Genomic DNA, 21,757 nt, shown 5'->3' with positions numbered 1-21,757 from the left:
GTTAATATTTTACTTTGTCAAATGTTACATTAGTTAAGTAATTGAAGGGGGGCCCATGTAACCATATCCCTGCAGAAATTCACACCTTCAATGGTTCAATGTTTAAGAAGGAACTGCAGGTGCTGGAAAATCGAAGGTAGACAAAAATGCTGGAGAAACTCAGCAGGTGCAGCAGCACCTATGGAGCGAAGGAAATGGGCGACGTTTCGGGTCGAGACCCTTCTTCAGACTGAGGTGGGGGTGGAGGGGAAGAAGAAAGGAAGAGGCAGAGACAGTGGACTGTTGGGAGAGCTGGGAAGGTGAGGGGAAAGGGGGAGAAAGCATGGTACTTTGCATGTCACTTGTATTTGGTTTCAGTTACATTCATTTTGGTGCATTGTTCAGCACAAGTCTCACTATACATAAGCACTTAGATACATCTTAAATAAGAATTTCACATACAGTACAAGTGTATAGAAGTTACTACACAGACAGTATACAGACGCTAGATTTGGTGCCATTTTCTTGTCATGGTTGTTATAGGTGGAGAGTTCACAGTCATACAGTGTGGAAACGGGCTCTTCGGCCCAACTTGTCCACACCTATCAACATGTCCCATCTGCCTGTGTTTGCCCCAAATCCCTCTAAACCTGTCTTATCCATGTATCTGTCTAAATGTTTTTTAAACATTGCATTAGTATGTGCCACAACTAGCTCGTCCGGCAGCTTGTTCCATACACCCACCACCCTTTGTGTAAACAAGTTACCCCTTAGGTTCCTATTAAATCTTTCCTCCCTCACCTTAAGCTTACAGTATGTCCTCTGGTTCTCGATTCCCCAACTCTGGTCAAGAGACTCTGTGCGTCTACCCGATCTATTCCTCTCATGATTTTGTGCACCTCTATAAGATCAGCCCTCATCCTACTGCGCTCCAAGGATGGAGTCCTAGCGTGCTCAACCGCTCCCTGCAGCTCAGGCCATCGAGTCCTGGCAACATCCTCGTAAACCTGACCATGAAGACCCGTTGTCCTGGTGGTGTTACAGGGCCGGCTTGGCCAAGCGTATTTGTTGATGTCCCCCACCATTGTTCCATTGCTATGTGCTGCTGCAAGTCGCGTTCCAATCCACGCGCCACGCCTCTTGGGGGGCGGTCTCTTCAATGAAAGAAAGGAATGGTGATGATTAGTCATTTTACACTGGAAGTTGTATCTATTGCACATCAGACAGGCCCCCTCACTGTCCATCTTCAAATCCAGTGTTAAAACGCATTTGCACTCCCTGGCTTTTGACCATGCCTGAGGCTTTGCTTCTGTTTGTGGTGTTTTTGATGTTTCTTTATTTTACATGTCTTTTCCTACTATTTCTTTTGATTGTTATTTTTGGTGTGTGTTAACTTTTTTGTCAATGATTAGTGATGTACAGCACTTTGTTGCAGCTATGTTTGTTTTTAAAGTGCTCTATAAATAAAATTATTATTATTATTATTATTATTATTGTTGAATAACTAATACAGTCAAGAAACTAAAGGTGCTGCTTTGTTTTGGTTCCAGGAGCATGTAGGCCATGCAATGATACAGAAGTCCTCATGGCAGTCTGCACAAGTGATTTCGGTAAGTGACTTATGTTTACCAATGTTTAAGAAAGAACTGCAGATGCTGGAAAAATCGAAGGTAGACAAAAATGCTGGGGAAACTCAGCAGGTGAGGCAGCATCTGTGGAGCGAAGGAATAGGTGACGTTTCAGGTTGAGAAGAAGGGTCTCGACCCAAAACGTCAACTATTCCTTCGCTTCATAGATGCTGCCTCACCTGCTGAGTTTCTCCAGCACTTTTGTCTAGCTCTTATGTTTACCAATGTTTTGTTTCCTTTTCAATCATTGTCACTCTCCAATTTCTATCTTTCTTCATGTCTAACTGGCAATGTGCTCTGCTGTGAGCAATGTGCCCTACATCCGTCTGAAGAAGGGTTTCGTCCCGAAACGTTGCCCATTTCCTTCGCTCCATAGATGCTGCTGCACCCGCTGAGTTTCTCCGGCACTTTTGTATACATGCTCTTCTGTGGAGCTGGGACTTCAAGATAGGGGGGTGTACAATATATTGTAAAGACAATTCATTGATGTGTCCTTGACCTGAATGATTTCTGTTTCATCAGAACTGCCAGAATTTGGCGTCCTATCCTGTTTATAGGTCTTTTTATTGTCAAAATAGAAATTGCAATGCAAAATTGTGGGATGAATAGACGCAGTACTGGAGTAACTCGCAGGGTCAGGCAGCATCTCTGGAGCAAAAGGATAGGTGACATTTTGAGTCAGGATCCTTCCTTAGACTGGGGTGGATGTTAATTAATTTCAATAATTATGGCATTCATTTATTTGTGATTTCGTAAAAAATGTAATGGGTTCTGGAAAAAAAATCACCATATTTAGATTTCACATTTACAGTTCAGTCAGTCCATGAGATGTCAGGAAAATGGCTGCCATTGAAGTTGAATACTTTCACCGTGACCAGAATGAACATCCAAATTGACACTTGACAAATGATGATGAGGCACGGTGGCGCAGCGGTAGAGTTGCTGCCTCACAGCGCCGGAGACCTGGGTTCGATCCTGACAACTAGTGCTGTCTGTACCTAGTTTGCACGTTCTCCCTGTGACCTGTGGGCTTTCTCCGGGTGCTCCGGTTTCCTCCCACACTCCAAAGACGTGCAGGTTCGTAGGTTAATTGGACCCTGTAAATTGCCGCTAGTGTGCGGGATAGAACTAGTGTCTGGGCGATCGTTGGTCAGCTGTTTTCTGATGGGCCTGTTTTCACGCTGTATCTCTAAAATGTTTAAAAGTAAAGTCTAAAGACCGGAAGGAAGCAAGTACAGTAAATAACGCGCACACAACACTGACACATTAACAAAATTATGGGCTGGTTATGGATGAGTTAATGACAACTTGCATACAAACTTGGAAACTTAGTGTTAAAGATTAGTGGCTTAAACATCCAGCGTGAAGTGTAATTAGCAAGCTGGAACTTCTGCTGCTCTGTTTTAAGCGCTCATGGTCTGCTGAAAGCAAATGGCCGGTGAACAATTTATGTTTGCACGGTTGGCTAATGCAATGATTTGTAGGCCTTAAATGTACTCCGGGTCAAAGGGGTTGTGACTGCTACCCCTCCCACACCACCCACTCCAACAAGCTTTTGTTCTGAAGTAGCTCTCGGTACATGTGCTGGTTTTCTGGAGTTATGAGGCCATTTGAAACTTCAAAGAAGAAAAGCAAAATCATATTACATTATCTGGACAGCGATTTAAATTGCTTTTTTTTGTTTTGAAAGGCAGCTTCAAAAATAGGAACCAAATCTTTACAGAATCATGTATTTAGAAAATTAAAAAATGACCATGAGTTGCTGCTTTAAGCAATTTGGTAAAGAAAACAGATTGAAGAGGCTCGTTGCCATGGCTTCGCCATTACTAGGTTAAGCCGTGATACTCAGGAGTTTGTGATTTGAAACCACAATTAATCCTGCAGATACCTTGCAAGAGAAAAGAGGCGACATTTAATGCAACTTAGTCGTAATATGTGCTACAGGGAAAATGCTACAGTGGGATAATATTTGGGGAGATTAATCGGGTTTCTTGGTCTTTTGCCAGATTGGACTTTGATCACCATGGCAATACAGCAGCGAGCAGTTTAAAACTTATCAAAAGGTGCAAATCATCCATTATTATTCGTGAAGGCACTGCAGATCAAAATCTAGTCGTAGTTTGTTGAAGTTGCCACATTTTAAATTAGTAGATGGACTATGATGTAGTATTAGCTGACGGCCATTTTGCCTCTCCCAGACTCTAAAGTTTAAACACTTTAAATGTTAAGTCTCAAATTTAAAGTTCGGGATCTTTTTATGGACTTGTTGAAAGAGTTGCAATGTCAATGGCTTGATGAAAAGCCAATGCTAGATCTGACATTTGATCATGGAATGAGAAGGCTTCATACCTACTTTCTGTAAATATTTGTTCACATTATAATTAAGGTTGTACGGCAGAATTGCTAGGAATCTCTGTACCACTTCAAAACCCCAGAGGAAGAATGATTTTATATAAACCTCCTTGCCGGTCACACTATAGTTCATTGAACGAAGAGCAGTCATTTGTTTAACTTTCAGAGCACGGCATGCACACAACACTTCTATCTAGAATAAATATCCTGTTTAAATATGTTGGCAGTGCGATGGGATTGCCGTTAGAGTTCTGTGATCTAGTGCAAACCCTACAAAAGTGTACTCAGTAAGGGAGGAATGAGCTCACAGCAAGATTGTCATTTCACTCCACACACACACACACATACAAATGCTGAAAACACTCAAGAGTTCAATAGCCTTTCCTGCCATTTCTCATTGTTTATATTGACCGTGTGTTCGTAAAAACAGCTTGCATTAAAGTTGACATTTAATCGCCTGTATCGTTTAGTCACTTAAGTACTAAATTTCACTTTAGAAGTGCAGCACGGGAACACGCCCTGCACCTCGCCCGATCATTTCGTATTAACCAAAAATAATGTATTCAATTATTCACAATAATGTGTACAAAACGAAATGATTCCAAACAAAACCCACTACCATAGTACAAGCAGAACAAATATTCTTCAATTACTATTTCCCCATCCTTATTAAGGATGTATTCCACTCCCCGCGGCCCCTAGCGGTCCTGGAAATCCCCTAGGGCTATAGTGGACAGTGCGTAGTTCCTCTCTAGTACCACCCTGTGCGGATCTGACCCCGGAAAAGGGGCAGTCAGCGGGTTCATGGACAATAAAAACAAAGCCAATTAACCTACAAACCCGTACGTCTTTGGAGTGTGGGAAGAAACCAGGGCACCCAGAGAAGATTGGGTGCTCTACAAACTCTGTACAGAGAACACCCGTAGTCAGGATCGAACCCATAGTCAGGGTCTCTGGCGCTGTAAGGCAGCAGCCCTACTGCTGCACCACCGTGCGGCCCCTGTTTGATAGAAATGTCCTAGATAAAACCCTGAGATAGAAATGTTCGAATGGATTTTTTTTTTTTTTTTAAATGGTCTAATTTGGTTCACAATTTTTCAATTTTTTTTTTATTGCAATGCTTCCTCCAAGCTGCACTGTGCTGTCCCCCAGAGCTAGTCAGTGCATCTAGCCGCAAGTAACTTCAATATCCCCTTCCCATTCCCACTCCGACTTGTCTGCCCTCTGCCTCTTCAATTGGCAGAGGCTGCATGCAGACTGCACAAACACCTCCTCGTGTTCTGCTTGGGTAACCTACAAACTAATGGCATCAACATTCAATTCTCTAACTTCAGGTAAACCCTCACCTACTTCATTCTCTCTCCTGATCCATCCAGATTTACAGATCCAGATATACATTGTGTGTGCAAGTAAAGAATCTCTCTGTGCCTAGTCACATGTGACAAAGTATTCCCATTCTATTCCTATTTTTAGTTTTGGAGATACGGTATGGAAACAGGCAAGCTATTTAGCAAACAAAAAGACTATACATGATATACATGATCTAGCCGTCCACAGGGTACAGATCAGTATGAAGAGAATAACATTTATTGCAAGACAACGTCCATTAAAGCTAGTCTTCTGGGTGGGAAGGAACTGCAGATGCTGGTTTAAACCGAAGAGAGACACAAAAAGCTGGAGCAACTCAGCAGGACAGCCAGCATCTCTGGAGAGAAGGAATGGGTGACGTTTCGGATTGAGTCTGAAGAAGGGTCTCGACCCGAAACATCACCTAATCCTTTTCTCCAGAGATGCTGCCTGATCCGCTGAGTTACTCCAGCATTTAGCGTCTGTCTTCAACTTAAAATAAGATAGGCACAAAATGCTGGAGTAATTCAGCGGGACAGGCAGCATCTCTGGAGAGAATGAATGGGTGGCATTTCAGGTCGAGACCCTTCTTCAGACTGATGAAACAGACAGGTCGACGATTCAACTCAAAATAGACTGCACCACATTTAGTGATTCGCGATACATTTCATCTAACCCCACTGAACTCAGCACCAAATTGAAGGTGTAGGACTTGTCTGTTCTGCTTTGACTATTTGTGATCACGCTAAGATGTTTCTCTCCCTCTGTTTCCGCAGTAGTGCGAGGCCACATTCGAAGCGTGCTCCACGACCGGGAGCGGCAGGAGTCGGTGGTGAACGTGGGCACCACCAAGATCTACAGGCAGAAGTACACCCTCTTCCACCCCGTGGGGAAGTACGGCAAATCGCTCGGGGAGGTGAGGACATTCTTGAGGTGTGGCGTGAAGCAAGGGGTCGGCAGCTTCATCTTCACGGGCCACGTCCACTTCGGGGAGGCCTGGCTCGGGTGTGCCCCTCGCTATAAGGACTTCAAGAGGATTTATGAGGCGGCCAAAGAAACGCACGAGAATCAGTGCGAGATTGAATCTGACTGAAGCGCGGGCGCGCCGCCGCAGTTCCTGGCAGCAAATGGCGGTCGCGTGCACGATATACGGTGCGCGTGGAATCGTGTTGTGAAGAAATCCTCGGAGAGATCTCGGCGGATAGACCCATCCTCCGGTGGGAACAACTGTGACTGTACTGCTAACGTTGGCGTTCAAAGCAACTGTGGACTCGTATGTATTGTCCAACGCAGCAATTGTTATCACGCAGCAGGTCCATGTGTGAGGGACACTTGGATAGGAAGGGGAGTGATTTATTGCCCCTGGTAAACAATTACGAACATGCACTCAGTTTCACTTTGTGAAGAGCCCTTTTGGTTGAAGGATTAATATGTAAAATAGTTTTCATATCAGGACACCATCTTTTTGCAGGGCAATGGTGGACTTGTAAAATAAAATTAGTTTCAAAAACAAATGGTACACTTGTCTCAGCGCCCGAATAGAACATTCCAAATGTAATGTATGGTGTACAGATCGCAACGTTCCATGTCGGTGTTTGGGATCTTTTTAACCAAAATTAAATGGTCTTCTATAGGGGTTATTGACCCAAGGAATCATTGACTGTATCACATGGTCATCCAAGTGAACATTCTGGGTCAATTCGGTCGAGACAAAATTGAAGACCAGATCGACGTTTCCTCATTTAATAAGAGAATGTTTACTTTGTATATTTTCGTTATTTATGATTTTGATTTGGTGCAACTTTAGAAGGAGACCACGGTCAAAAGTCGGAGTGTCAGTTCCGTGGCTGGCTCGTGCAGTCCAAATACTGAGCGTGTATTTGCGAGGATGTTGCCAAGACTCGAGGGTCTGAGCTATTGGGAGTGGTTGAGCAGGCTGGGACTCTATTCCTTGGAGCGCAGGAGGGTGAGGGGTGATCTTATAGAGGTGTATGAGTGGAATAGATCAGGTGGACGCACAGAGTCTCTTGCCCAGAGTAGGGGAGTCGGGAACCAGGATGTAGGTTTAATGCGAGGGGAGAATGTTTTAATAGGTACCTGAGGAATTACAGTTTCACACAAAGGGTGGTGGGTGTATGGAACGAGGAGGTAGTTGCGGCAGGTACTATCGCAATGTTTAAGAAACATTTAGACAGGTACATGGTTGGATGGATATGGGAGATGGGTCTAGTGTAGGTGGGACATGTTGGCCGGTGTGGGCAAGTTGGGCTAAAAGGCCTGTCTCCTTGCTGGAAGATGCTATGACTCTCTAAGCATAGACAACAGAAATCTGTAGCATTGACTTTCCAAGGTCTAGTAGTTAAAGGTAGACTCTTGTACACGTTCCCGAATCCATGATCCCTGCTTACAAAACCATAGCTTCTCCATTCAGCCTATTGAAGATAGTATCTTATGATCCCTTGCGTTGATCTAAAATGTCCATGCCTTTCCTCTGAATTAAATAATAATCTGCCACTTCAAATGATAGTGCTGGGACATTTATTATGAAAGAATTGAACATGTTGGAGAATACACTTCCTTGCTGTGGAAGGACGGCTATATATTTGGATTTTTGAGGAGAAAAAATGGATGAAAATAGGTTATAGCGGACAATCGGCCATAATTGTCAACATTTCCCCTCCCCTCCCCATGCCCCGTTTGTGTGGCACGGTGGCGCAGCTGCAGAGTTGCTGCCCCTGTCCCACTTGGGAAACCTGAACGGAAATCTCTGGAGACTTTGCCCCCCACCCAAGGTTTCCGTGCGGCGAGGGATTCCCGGAGGTTTTGGTCAGTCTCGCTACCCGCTTCCACCACCTGCAACCTCAGGCCACCACCTGCAACCTCCGGGAACCGCACGGAAACCTTTGGTGGGGCGCAAAGTCTCCAGAGGTTTCCGTTCAGGTTGCCTAAGTGGGACAGAGGCATTACAGTGCCAAAGACCCGGTTTTGATCCTGATTACGGGTACTATCTGTACGGAGTTTGTATGTATGTGTGTGTGTATGTCCCACCATGACCTGTAGGATTTGTCTGGTTTCCTCCCACACTCCAATGACGTGCAGGTTTCTAGGCTAATTGGCTTGGTAAAAAAAAAATTAAATTGTCCCCAGTGTGTGCAGGATAGTGTTTGTGTGCGGGGATCGCTGGTCGGCACGGACTGGGTGGGCCGAAGGGCCTGTTTCCACACTGCATCTCTAAACTAAAACTAAAACTAAACGATGATCGACATAAAAAACTGGAGTAACTCAGCGAGATGGGTAGCATCTCTGGACAGAAGGAATGGGTAGCATCTCTGGACTGCCTGTCCCAGGACAGGCAGCATCTCTGGAGAGAAGGAATGGGTTAATGAGTTACTCCAGCTTTTTGTGTCTATCTGCAGTTTAAACCAGCATCTGCTGTTCCTTCCAACACATTTCGTCTTAAACTAAATTATCGTCCATTATAAAGGGGGGGTTATCTGTATATCTTTGTCTTTTCCCTGGATTGCAGTAGGATGATGGGGGAGGCAATTCTGCTTATGTAAAATATTTACTACAGTGCCGTTTTTCTCAGTGGCCTTGGTTATGTTTGTGTATCTTCAGCTCGTGTGAGTGTACATAGTGTAAATATTTGTCCAAAAAAAATCCTAAATTCAATGGATGGAAACATTGAGAACTTCTGAATCTATGTATAAATGTGGGCTGTACTTTTTTTTGTTTTTTGTTTTAAAAAAAAAAAAGGCCTTTTTACTTTTCAAAAGTTTATTAAAATCTAAAGTTGATTTTCAATCCTGTCCTTGGAATTATTTGTTTTAACTCTACGATGGGCCGCGTGTGTCTTGAGCCCGTGGTTTTGATTCCACAATGCAGGAGAAAAGATCACAGTAGCTCTGTAGAGTTGCTGCCTCGCAGCGCCAGAGACCCGGGTTCAATCCTGACCTCGGGTGCTGTCCCTGTGGAGTTTGCACGTTCGCCCTGTGACCGCGTGGGCTTCCTCCGTGTGCTTCCGTTTCCTCCCAAATCCCAAAGACGCGCAGGTTTGTAGCTTAATTGTCCCTAATGTGTATTGAGTGGATGAGAAAGGGGGAGAATAGAGAATGGGTGACTGTTGGTCGGCATGGACTTGGTGGGCCGAAGGGCCTGTTTCCATGCTGTATCTCTAAAGTGAAAATTAACACTCCAGTCAGAAGTCATTTTCATATAAAGTAAGGTGGTTAAAATGGATAGCATGGGAGTGGATGTGATTTTGTTTTGGAATATGCAAGAATTGAATCAAATAGCTATGGGGGAAATTATATATACAAAGGAAATGAGGATCTGGCTGTAAAATATGAAGTGATTGACGATCAGCTTTCGTATTGAATGGTGGAGTAGTGTTGAAGGCTTGGGCACACACAAACACACAACACACACACACACACACACACACACACACACAACACACCCACACCCACCCACACACACACACACCACCACACACACACACTCACACACCACACCACACACACACCCACACACCACACACACACACGCACACACACCACACACACACCACACACACACCACACACACACACACCACACACCACACACACACACACACACACACACACACACACACACACACCACACACACACCACACACACACACACACACACACACACACACACACACACACACACACACACACACACACACACACCACACACACACACACACACACACACACACACACACACACACACACACACACACACACACACACACACACACACTTGTTGTTTATTATGGTGTTTACAAACTACTGCCTTTAATTGCAGCTGCAATTAAGAATTTCATCGTTCCATTTTGGGACGTACACCAATGAAACACGGCACGGTGGTGCAGCGACAGAATTACTGCCTCATGGCGCCAGAGACATGGGTTCGATCCCAACTACGAAAGCCGTTTGTACATTGTCCCGGTGACCAGGAGCGCTCCAAAGACGTACAGGTTTTTTAGTTAATTGGCTTGGTAAAATTGTAAATTGTCCCCAATGGGTAGGATAGTGCTGGTGTACAGGGCGATCGCTGGTCTGTGTGGTCTCGGTGGGCAGAAAGGCCTGTTTCTGCGCTGTATCACTAAACTAAACTAAAAGAACTGCCTAAGTACGGGACCTGCCTACCCTGCTGTTATCTTCGAACGCATTTACCACAGTCAACACAATTCGACCCATATACTGACTTAATGGGCAGGAAGGAACTGAAGATACTGGTTCAAACTGAAGATGGACACAAAAAGCTGGAGTAACTGGAATGGGTGACGTTTCGGATTGAGACCCTTCTTCCAAAACGTCCCGAAACGTCACCCATCCCTTCTCTCCAGAGATGCTGCCTGTCCCGCTGAGTTACTCCAGCTTTTTTGTGTCTATCTACTGACTTAATGGTCTCTGTTGTACATTTAAACGGGCAATACATCAACTAGTACATCCCACACATCCAAAGGCGAACTTCTGATAAACAAGTAAAATTGGATCTGTATGAAAATACAGTCTGAAGAAGGATCTCTACCCAAAAAGTCACCTATTCCTTTTCTCCAGAGAAGCTGTCTGACCCGTTCGTTGAGTTACTCCAGCTTTGTCTGTCCATCCTCGGTTTAAATTAGCATAGAAACATAGAAAATAGGCCAATATTTTTTACATAGAAACATAGAAAATAGGTGCTGGAGTAGGCCATTCGGCCCTTCGAGCCTGCACCGCCATTCAATATGATCATGGCTGATCATCCAACTCAGTATCCTGTACCTGCCTTCTCTCCATACCCCCTGATCCCTTTAGCCACAAGGGCCACACCTAATTCCCTCTTAAATATGGCCAATGAACTGGCCTCAACTACCTTCTGTGGCAGAGAATTCCAGAGATTCACCGCTCTCTGTGTGAAAAATGTTTTCCTCATCTCGGTCCTAAAAGATTTCCCCCTTATCCTTAAACAGTAACCCCTTGTTCTGGACTTCCGCAACATCGGGAACAATCTTCCTGCATCTAGCCTGTCCAACCCCTTAAGAATTAGGTCAAGCATCTGAGGTTTCTTCCTACAGGCTTGGTCAGTAATATGTCATGGTTAAACAGAAGCTGCCAAAGTCCATTTAGCCTTTAGCCTTCTATTACTCAGTAACTCGTGGATATAATTCTTTGTTCCGGGGTGGGGGTGGGGAGCTAGCGGGGGAGTTGGGGGAGAAAATAAAAGTTCTAAAAGCTCCTTGAGAACTATTGGCCCAATTATGCGAAAATACTCCTCTCTATCAAAGTGTCAGCTCCGTTATTCTGTGAAGTCTCCATCAAACGCAAGACTTCAAAGGCTCTAATGGACCTGGCACCCACGGCAGCATTTTCTGAAACCTGTATTATCATCCAGAGACAAATAGTGCTCGCAGAAATCCTTTCTTAAATTCAAGATGGTTAACTCCTTAATGTCATTAACCAAGAGAGAGTTCATAAGTGTTTAAGAAGGAACTGCAGATGCTGGAAAATCGAAGGTAGACAAAAATGCTGGAGAAACTCAGCGGGTGCAGCAGCATCTATGGAGCGAATGAGATAGGCAACGTTTCGTCCCGAAACGTTGCCTATCTCATTCGCTCCATAGATGCTGCTGCACCCGCTGAGAGTTCATAAATGATAGGAGGATAATTAGGCCATTCGGCCCATCAAGCCTGCTCTGCCATTCAATCATGGCTGATCTATCTCCCCTCCAAACTCCATTCTCCTGCCTTCTCCCCGTAACCTCTGACCCGTACTAATCAAGAATCTATCTATCTCCGCCGTAAATATATCCATTGACTTGGCCTCCACAGTCTTCCGTGGCAATGAATTCCACAGATTCACCACCCTCTGACTAAAAACATTCCTCCTCATCTCCTTCCTAAAAGAACGCCCTTTAATTCTGAGGCTATGACCTCTAGTCCTAGACTCTCCCAGACTCTAGCGCTTGAAGAACAGGAATCTGCAAGAGAATAGATCAGGAGCTGCAAAGTGGGATAAAACCAAAATAGGTTTGAGGGTCTGAAGAAGGGTTTTTGGCCCGAAACGTTGCCTATTTTCTTCACTCCATAGATGCTGCTGCACCCGCTGAATTTCTCCAGCATTCTCGTGTACCTTAAGGTTGAGGGTTAATTGGCTTCGGTGAAGATTGTAAATCGTCCCTACTGTGTAGGATTGTGCTAATGTACTGGGTGATTTAAAACATGGGGACACACAAAGAGAGAGGGCATAGGGGGGGGGGAGAGAAGGCAGAGAGGAACCATCGCACATTATAACGTGCCACCAACCCATTCTGACCGCTGCTGCACCACCCCCCCCCAACATTGCACCCTTCCTCACGGCGCCCCTGCAGATGGCTCGGCTGACAATTCGAGGGACCCAGCCAGTAACAACACTGAGAGCAGCCGTGCTCCCCGACTCAAATCGACTGGACGCCTAACTGACACGCGCTCCGTCCTGCGCTGAGCTTGCTGCGGGACGGATAAAATCTCGTGGCGGGCCGGATGTGGCCCGCGGGCCATAGTTTGGAGACCCTTGATGTACGGGTACGTACGTATGTATGATACGGTAATTACAGTTAGCACTGGCATAATTGGGAAGAGTGTAACGCTAGCTTCCTTCTGTGGTGGGTGCGAGCGTTTCGGGGGGTAAAGGGACCGGGGAATATGCCTAAATTACGTTTTGACATACCAGAAAACATGGGGGGGGATTGTCCTCCACCTCTCAAAACATGGAGGGGATACGCCTCCGGGATTTCCACCCATGCCGGACATGAAGGGAAGGAAATTTGTAGCAGGACAGTATTCTGCTCTCTCTGTCGTTCCTTCGGCCATCTGTGGCTACCTTAAGCCATCTCTGCAGTAGGAACCACCTTTGTCTCTGGTGTTGTCGAGTCTGCATCTCCCCTCGAGCTGAAGAGGCAGCTTAAGCTGCACCGACATAATAATGGCCCCTCAGGCATCCTCCTTTATCCTGCCACACAATTGATCTGGCTGAGAACTCCCTTCCCCACTTTGATTGTGCTGCCTGTTTTGTAGATGGCTGGCTGGCTGGGGGGGGACAGTTTCTCCTTTTACCATTCCCCCTTTTTTTGGGGGGGAAAATCATTGATCTGTTCGACACCATGTCTTGTGAAGTGAAATGATTTTAAATTCGCTGAACACCTCCGCTCAGTCCGCCTCTGCTTCCACCATCTCGCAGCTGCCAAACACTTTAACTCCCTCTCCCATCCCCACATGGACGTTTGTTTAAATCCTTAAAAAGTAGACAAGGGCAAATGAGAAATTATAATTATAAAGGGACTGGGCTGCTGAATAACAATGCTATATCAATTCAGGACCTTTCTCTCCTAGGCCTTCTCCACTGTCAGAGTGAAGCCATGCTCAAATTGGAGGAACAGCTCCTCTTATTTCGCTTGGGCAGCTCACACCCCAACGGTATGAACATTGACTTCTCTAACTTCAAGTGACCCTTGTTTCCCTCTCTCTCCATCCCTCTCCCCACCCTGATTCTCTGACTAGTTTCACTGTCCTCCTGATAAATTTTACTGTTTGTCCGCCTCGTTGTCACCTTCCCCTCAGCCGACAATGAACCGTTCTACATTTCCTCGATCATCGTCGGCTTTGATCTGTCGTTTTCACACCTTACCCTTCCACATATCTCTAGTCTAGTCTCTCACTCTCTTCCCTGGCTCTCAGTCTGAAGAAGGATCTTGACCCAAAACGTCACCCGTTCCTTCTCCCCAAAGTGTTACTCTGGCAGCATGTCTGTCTTGGCTTTTATTTTGATGGCAGTTTGTTACACTGGGCATCCTCATTCTTGTTCGCTGGCTGTTTGGATTCTGTTGCATTGATATTCAGCAGCCCAGTCCCTTTTGGTAATTATAGTTTCTCATTTGCCCTTTTCTACTTTTTAAGGATTTAAACAAACGTACTCCTGAACATTGGCAGAGGATTGTGCGATTCGAAAGCCGAGCAACAGAAATTCAGCCAAGTACAATGGCCGTCTTCCAGCCTCGCATAAAGGCACCACTCATAGCGTTGCTAAGTCTCAGTCTTCTCCAGGGCAGCTTACACCCCAGCGGTATGAACACTGACTTCTCCAACTTCAAGTAACCCTTGCTTTCCCTCTCTCTCCATCCCTCCCCCATCCCAGTTCTCTGACCAGTCTGACTGTCCTCCGGGTTAAATTTTATCTCTGTATGCTTCGTTGTCTCCTTCCCCGAGCTAACAACGATCTGTTCTACATTTTCCATCAACTTCGTTCCTTTTGATATTTCGTTTTCACACCTAACCCTACCATGTCTCCGTGAATCCCTCTTCCCCCGACTCAGTCTGAAGAAGGGTCTCGACCTGAAACGTCACCCATTCCTTCTCCCCAGAGATGCTGCTCATATATAAATAGTTATATGATAATTGTTTAAACTATAACCATTTTACTGCTTCTTTTCGTGTCCATCTTGTTACAAATGTTGACCTTGCTGTCATTGTTTGTCTTGAAAAGGACGTAAGCCTCCAGCGACAATCAGTGGGAGCTATCACTTGTCGCAATAGATGGTGGTGGTAGCAGAATTAGCTCAGGATACTTCCAGTTTCCATCCCCGCAACGTGCACGCTTCTGCTATGAGGCAATTTTACAGCTGAGGCACAAGAAACTGCAGATGCTGGAATCTTCAGCAAAGTACAAGGAGCTGGAGGAACTCAGCAGGCCAGGCAGAATCTGTGGGGGGAATGAACAGGCGACGTTTCGGGTTGGGACTGGCGACATTTTGAGTCATGATTCTTCTTCAGACAGGATCATGCTGTCATTGCTTGTGAAGCAATGTGCCTGCTGAGTAGAGATACTCTAAACTAGAGATACAGCATGCAAACAGGCCCTTCAGCCCATCGAATCCAAGCCAACCACGGATCACCCGTTCATACTTAACACTCTATGTTGTCCCACTTTCTCACCCAGTCCCAACACATTTGGCCCAATTAGGCTCCAAATCCACGTGTCTTTGGGATGTGGGAGGAAACTGAAGCACCCGGAGAAAACCCACGAGGCCACAGGGAGAGCATACAAACACAGACAGCACCTGAGGTCAGGATCGAACCCACGTCTCTGGCGCTGTGAGTTTCTTCGGCACTGTGCTTTTTGCTCGTAGGTCCTTAAGGGATAGGAGTTGAATTAGGCCATTCTGCCCACCAAGTCTACTCTGCCATTCAATCATGGCTGATCTATCTTTTCCTCTCAACCCCATTCTCCTGCCTTCTTCCCAAAACCTCTGACACCCGTACTAATCAAGAATCTATCAATCTAAACCTTAAAAATATCCAATGACTTGGCCACCACCTTCTATGGCAATGAATTCCACAGATTCACCACCCTCAGACGAAAGGAATTCCTCCTCATCTCCTTCCGAAAGGTACGCCCCTTCATTCTGCGGCTGTGGCCCCTGGTCCTAGACTCTCCCATTAGTGAAAACATCCTCTCCACATCCACTCTATCCAGGCCTCAGCTATTTTATTATTTGTTATTTAAAATGTTGTATGAATTTTGCGTAAATGAACAGCCAGAACTATACTCAACCAAGCTCGCTTTCATTGGTTTTAAAGACAATTATATCGGCTAATGCACTGGAATACCTGGACAGACTCTGGAAAGTAACAAAATATCGTAATCTTGTATATCGTAAATCTAAAGTTATTGGACAAGTTTTATAATTGACCCAGGCCAAAATAAAATATTATACTGAAAATGACATTGCGTTCCAAAGGGCAGGAAGATGAAACTGAGACTTAAAAAGAATTTCAAAGCTTACTGACTTTTAATAGACCAGCAGATCATAGCCACCCTTCACAGCAGAATAATGACTTAGGGTAATTAAAGGTAATTATTAACAGAACAGATTTTTCTTATTAGCAATCAATTTGAACAGCTGGTGAAAAGTTCTTCAAAATAAAAGTTCGAATGATCCACCCAATCATTCAGGATAATACATTTCAGGGAGTTATTTGCTTCTCAAAATTATTTTGTAAACCCTTAAAACAAATTGAGCTCAGCTTAGTTTAAAGATACAGCATGGAAACATGCCTTCGGCCCACCGAGTTGGTGCCGACCAGCGATCCCCGTTTCATTAGCTCTATCCTACACACACTAGGGACAATTTACAATTTTTACTGAAGCCAATTAAGCTACAAAACTGAGATAGACATAAAACCTGCAGTAGCTCAGCGGGACTCCTCCTATTTGTGTCTATCTTCGGTTTAAACCAGCATCTGCAATTCCTTCCTGCACAACCTACAAACCTGCACGTCTTTGGAGTGTGGTCAGAAACCGGACCACCCGGAGAAAACCCACGGGGTCATGGGGGGAGCAGTGGTGCAGCGGTAGAGTTGAGGCCTTACAGTGCCAGAGAGCCAGATTCGATTCTGACTAAGGGTGCTATCTGTATGGAGTTTGTACGTTCTCCCTGTGATTGCGTGGGTTTTCTCAGAGATCTTCGGTTTCCTCCCACACTTCAAAGACGTACGCGTTTGTAGGTGAATTGGTTTGGTGTAAATGTAAATTGTCCCCAGTGTGTGTAGGATGGTGTTAACATGTGGGAATCTGTCAGCAATGAACTTTGTTTTGGAAAAGATATACTTTGCCCAGAAATTGTACAGTTTTTCACAGCAACTTGCAATCCAAACAGTTTAGAATCCTGATCATTTCTAGCTGAAATTTGAGCAATGGTGAAATGGGGCCTCATTCAAGATTTCCCAGTGTCATGTTTTCAGTAATGGATGTATGCCCATAAGGCAAATGAGCAGAATTAGGCCATTTGACCCATTGAGTTGGCACAGGGGGAGTCATGGTGGCGCAGCGGTAAAGCTGCTGCCTTACAGCGCCAGAGACCAGGGTTCAATCCTGACTACGGGCGCTGTCTGTACGGCGTTTGTACATTCTCCCTGTGACCTGCATGGGTTTACTCCGGGTGCACTGGCTTCCTCCCACACACCAAAGGCCCAAATTACTTAGGTAAATCAGTAAATTGTCCCTAGTGTGTTGGACAGAGCTAGCATACGGATTGATCGCTGGACAACGAGGACTCGGTGGGCTGAAGGGCCTGTTTCCACTCTGAGTCTCTAAGGTCTAAAGAGTCTACTCCACCTCCGATTTGCAAGTTAATTGGCTTGGTAGAAATGTATAAAATTGTCCCTAGTGTGTGTAGGATAGTGATAATGTGCGGGGATCACTGGTCGGTGTGGACTCAGTTGAACGAAGGGCCTGTTCTAAACCAAACTGAACCAAACTGAACTACCCATGTATGAAGCCATTAAAATCAAATGGCTTCATTTCATTGAAACCTGAAAGCATCCAAAACAAATAAACTTGGAACGGTCCAATTTTAACGTAGAGCACCTTGTGTGGATTTATCTTTCCACATCCTTGAGCGATAATATTGGCACTGAACGACAAAATGAATAGCATCTTCTGTCTCCACAAATGCCTATTACGAGAAGTGTCATGTCTGGCAGCTTTCAAATCCGCTCCAGTAAACTGTGCCCCCCTGTGTGACCCATGGTGAGAGTTCTCTGCGTTGGTCAAGTGGCATCACATCATGTACCCGCTTGCTTTCTGTGGCCGTCCGATAACAACTGTCTCCTTGACGTCTCCAAACTGGCAGCGCTCCGCTCCTCTTCCTAATGAAAAGTTGGACGAGACTCCAGTGAGAGCAGATTCTACTCATTCAAACCCGTCACGGTGGCGCAGCGGTAGAGTTGCGGCCTTACAAGCCTATCCCTTATTCTTAAACTGTGAGCCCCGGTTCTGGACTCCCCCCAACATCAGGAACATTTTTCCAGCATCAAGTCTGTCCAAATCCTTAAAAACTTTATCTGTTTCTATAAGATCCCCTCTCATCCTTCTAAATTCCAGTGAATATAAGCCCAGTCGATCCATTCTTTCATCTGTTCTGGCCAATTTTAGACCCATCTCGAAATTGCCTTTTATTTCTAAATTACTGGAGAGAGTTGTTTATGCTCAGCTAAAATTATTCCTGGAGGAGCATGATATTCGGGAGATCTTCCAGTCTGGATTTAAAACCATGCACAGCACGGAGTCAGCATTGCTAAGGGTTTTTAACGATATCCTCCTGGCTAATGATTCTGGGGATTGTGTGGTTCTTGTCCTGCTGGACTTGTCTGCCGCCTTTGATACGGTGGACCATAATATCTTATTATCTCGGCTACAGCAGTTAGTGGGCATCTGCGACAGTGCCCTGGGATGGTTCAGGTCCTATCTGGCGGGCAGAACCATGTGTGTTAGCCTTGCTGGGTTTGAATCCTCTTCCGCTCCCCTATCATATGGGGTTCCACAGGGTTCGATTCTGGGGCCCCTGCTTTTCTCGCTGTACATACTTCCTCTGGGTTCCATCCTTAGAAAGCATGGCATCTCCTTCCACTGTTATGCAGATGATACCCAGCTTTATTTGCCGCTGAGGGGGGAAGATGCCTTTTCTGTAAAATCGCTTCTGTCTTGTTTTGATGACATTAAGTCCTGGTTGGCCCTAAACTTTCTTGGATTTAATGAAAAGAAGACAGAGGTGATTTTATTTGATCCCAATGGCTGCCGTGAACCTCCATTTGTTGATTTAGGTCCATTGTCAAGGTACGTGAAGCCAACAGTTGTGAACCTGGGTTTTAGGATGGACAGTGACTTTAAATTAGATCGCCAAATATGCGCGGTGGTTAAGTCCAGCTTCTTTCACCTAAGGAAGCTGGCGAAGGTGAAGCCCATTCTCGAGCGGCAGCATTTTGAGACAGTAATCCATGCCTTTATTACATCTAGGCTGGATTACTGTAACGCGCTCTATTTTGGTGTTGCTCGTTCTTCCCTGGCTCGTCTCCAGTTGGTTCAGAATGCTGCTGCTCGCCTTTTAACAGGGACTCGAAAGAGGGAGCACATATCGCCAATTCTGGCCTCCCTACACTGGCTCCCGGTGCACTTTCGGGTTCATTTTAAGTTACTGTTATTTGTTTTTAAATCTCTGAATGGGCTCGCCCCGCCTTACCTCTCTGAGCTGCTCCACCCATACACTCCTGCCCGGTCCCTCAGGTCAGCTGGTCAGCTGCTCCTGGAGGTACCGAGGTCTAGTCGGAGGCTCAGAGGGGATAGAGCCTTCTCTGTTGCTGCTCCGGCACTCTGGAACACCCTGCCGCTGCACATCAGACAGGCCCCCTCACTGTCCATCTTCAAATCCAGTGTTAAAACGCATTTGTATTCCCTGGCTTTTGACCATGCCTGAGGCTTTGCTTCTGTTTGTGGTGTTTTTGATGTTTCTTTATTTTACATGTCTTTTCCTACTATTTCTTTTGATTGTTATTTTTGGTGTGTATTAACTTTTTTGTCAATGATTAGTGATGTACAGCACTTTGTTGCAGCTATGTTTGTTTTTAAAGTGCTCTATAAATAAAATTATTATTATTATTATTATTATATGTCAGTCCCGCCATCCCGGGAATTAACTGGTGAACTCCCTCAAATAGCAAGAATGTCTTTCCTCAAATTAGGAGGCCAAAATGGCTCACAAAACTCCAGGTGTAGTCTCACCATGGCCCAGTACAACTGCAGTAGGACCTCCTTGCTCCTAAACTCAAACCCTCTCACTATAAAGGCCAACTTGCCTTCTTCACTGCCTGCTGTACCTGCATGCTTACTTTCAGTGACTGATGCACAAGGACACCCAGATCTCGTTCCACCTCCCCTTCTCCTAATCCGACACCATTTAGGTAATATGAATGTAGACACAAAGTGCTGGAGTAACTCATCAGGGTCAGGCAGTATCTCTGGAGAGAAGGAACAGTGATGTTTCGGGTAGAGACCCTTCTTCAGACTGATGGTACACTGTCTGAATTGCGTTCAAAGTGGACAATGTACACTCAAATGTATGCAGTTTCAGATAGTTCCATTCTGAAAGGGGTTTTCATACTTTAAAAGCACACTCTCCGTGGCTGCAAGATAGCAATATCTTGAATAGATCTATTCCTCTCATGATCTTATACACCTCTACAAGGTCACTCCTCATCCATCCTTCTGCCCTCCAACGAATAGTATCCTAGCCTGCTCAACCTCTCCCGATAGCTCAGACCCTTGAGTGCTGGCCAGACCTTTGTAAAACTTTTCTGCACCCTTTCCAACATCCTAACAATACCTTTCCTACAACAGAACAGACCAAAACTGAACACAGTACTCTAAATGTGGCTTGATGTGTTGGGTATTTCTCCACATTATGTTTTATATAGGGAGAGGACTATCACAGCTTTGAATGATTTTGTGGCTCAAAAACAGGATTTCAATTTTCCTATTCAAAATTATTTAGATCTGCTGAGGATCTAAGAAATTTTCCATTGTAACATTTTTTTTTTGGTGTTTAATTTAGACATACAGGGCGGAAACAGGCATTTTAGTCCAGCGAGTCATCCAGCGATCCCTGTACACTGGCACTATCCTGCACACACTAGGGACAATTTACAATTTCACCAAAGCCAATTAACCTACAAACCTGTACGTATTTGGATTGTGGGAGGAAACTGGAGATCCCGGAGAAAACCCACGCAGGTAACGGGGAGAACGTGCAAACTCCATATGGACAGCACCCGTAGTCAGGATCGAACCCGGGTCTCTGGCACTGTAATACGCCCCTGTCCCACTTAGGAAACCTGAACGGCAACCTCTGGAGACTTTGCGCCCCACCCATGGTTTCCGTGCGGTTCCCGGAGGTTGCAGGTGGTTGCCGGAGGTTGCAGGTAGTGGAAGCAGGTAGGGAGACTGACAAAAACCTCCGGGAACCGCACGGAAACCTTAGGTGGGGCGCAAAGTCTCCAGAGGTTTCCGTTCAGGTTTCCTAAGTGGGACAGGGGCATAAGGCTCCACCATTGTGCCACCATGTCTTAATCATTGTTTCCTCCATGGTTTAATCGAATGTTGTGTGCAGCTGGCTTATGGGTTTTTTTTTTTAACATTTGCGCTTCAAAAAGAACAGAAATAGAATAATCTAAATTCTTGCTCCCACATATGGAGTCAATATGAATGAGAACTTATGCCAGTGATTGTTCAACTTTGGCACTGAAATAATTCCCATTGAGGGATGAATAAAACACCAACAAACCATATATGAATCCATGAAATAGAAATAAAATTACCCATTGTGGATCTTTTCTTTGAAAAGTATTTGGATTTCAGCCCGTTCTTACAGCAACTGATTGCAACGTATGGAGCAGTTCTTTGGTTACTGGGAGGAAATGGATGAGGAGGAGGCATAGTGATAAATGTGCCTGTATCAGAGAGCATAGAAATCCCCCTGTATTTACCAGATGAGGACTTCAATAGTTCAATGGGCTCTTTATAGTCACATGTACCAGGTACAGTGAAATACATCTTTTGCTTACAGCTCCAT

General features: G+C 45.2%; 1 protein-coding gene across 3 annotated transcripts in view; it reads left to right on the top strand.

Annotated features, from left to right (window-relative positions):
• Positions 1–21,757, top strand: part of metrn (meteorin, glial cell differentiation regulator) — a 63,034-nt gene that overhangs the window by 18,419 nt on the left and 22,858 nt on the right. For 2 of the 3 annotated variants that reach the window (XM_055651152.1, XM_055651151.1), the window contains exon 3: positions 1,530–1,589. In XM_055651152.1, the coding sequence (XP_055507127.1) occupies positions 1,530–1,589 (60 nt within the window). Of the gene's footprint in view, positions 1–1,529; positions 1,590–6,082; positions 7,103–21,757 lie in introns of those variants that run through there. The other variant, XM_055651150.1, reaches the window with a different exon arrangement.

Source organism: Leucoraja erinacea, chromosome 20 (assembly GCF_028641065.1).
Source record: "Leucoraja erinacea ecotype New England chromosome 20, Leri_hhj_1, whole genome shotgun sequence".
Classification (NCBI taxonomy): domain Eukaryota; kingdom Metazoa; phylum Chordata; class Chondrichthyes; order Rajiformes; family Rajidae; genus Leucoraja; species Leucoraja erinaceus.
Note: the sequence above shows the minus strand (reverse complement) of the source record. Positions and strands in the feature narration are given on the sequence as shown.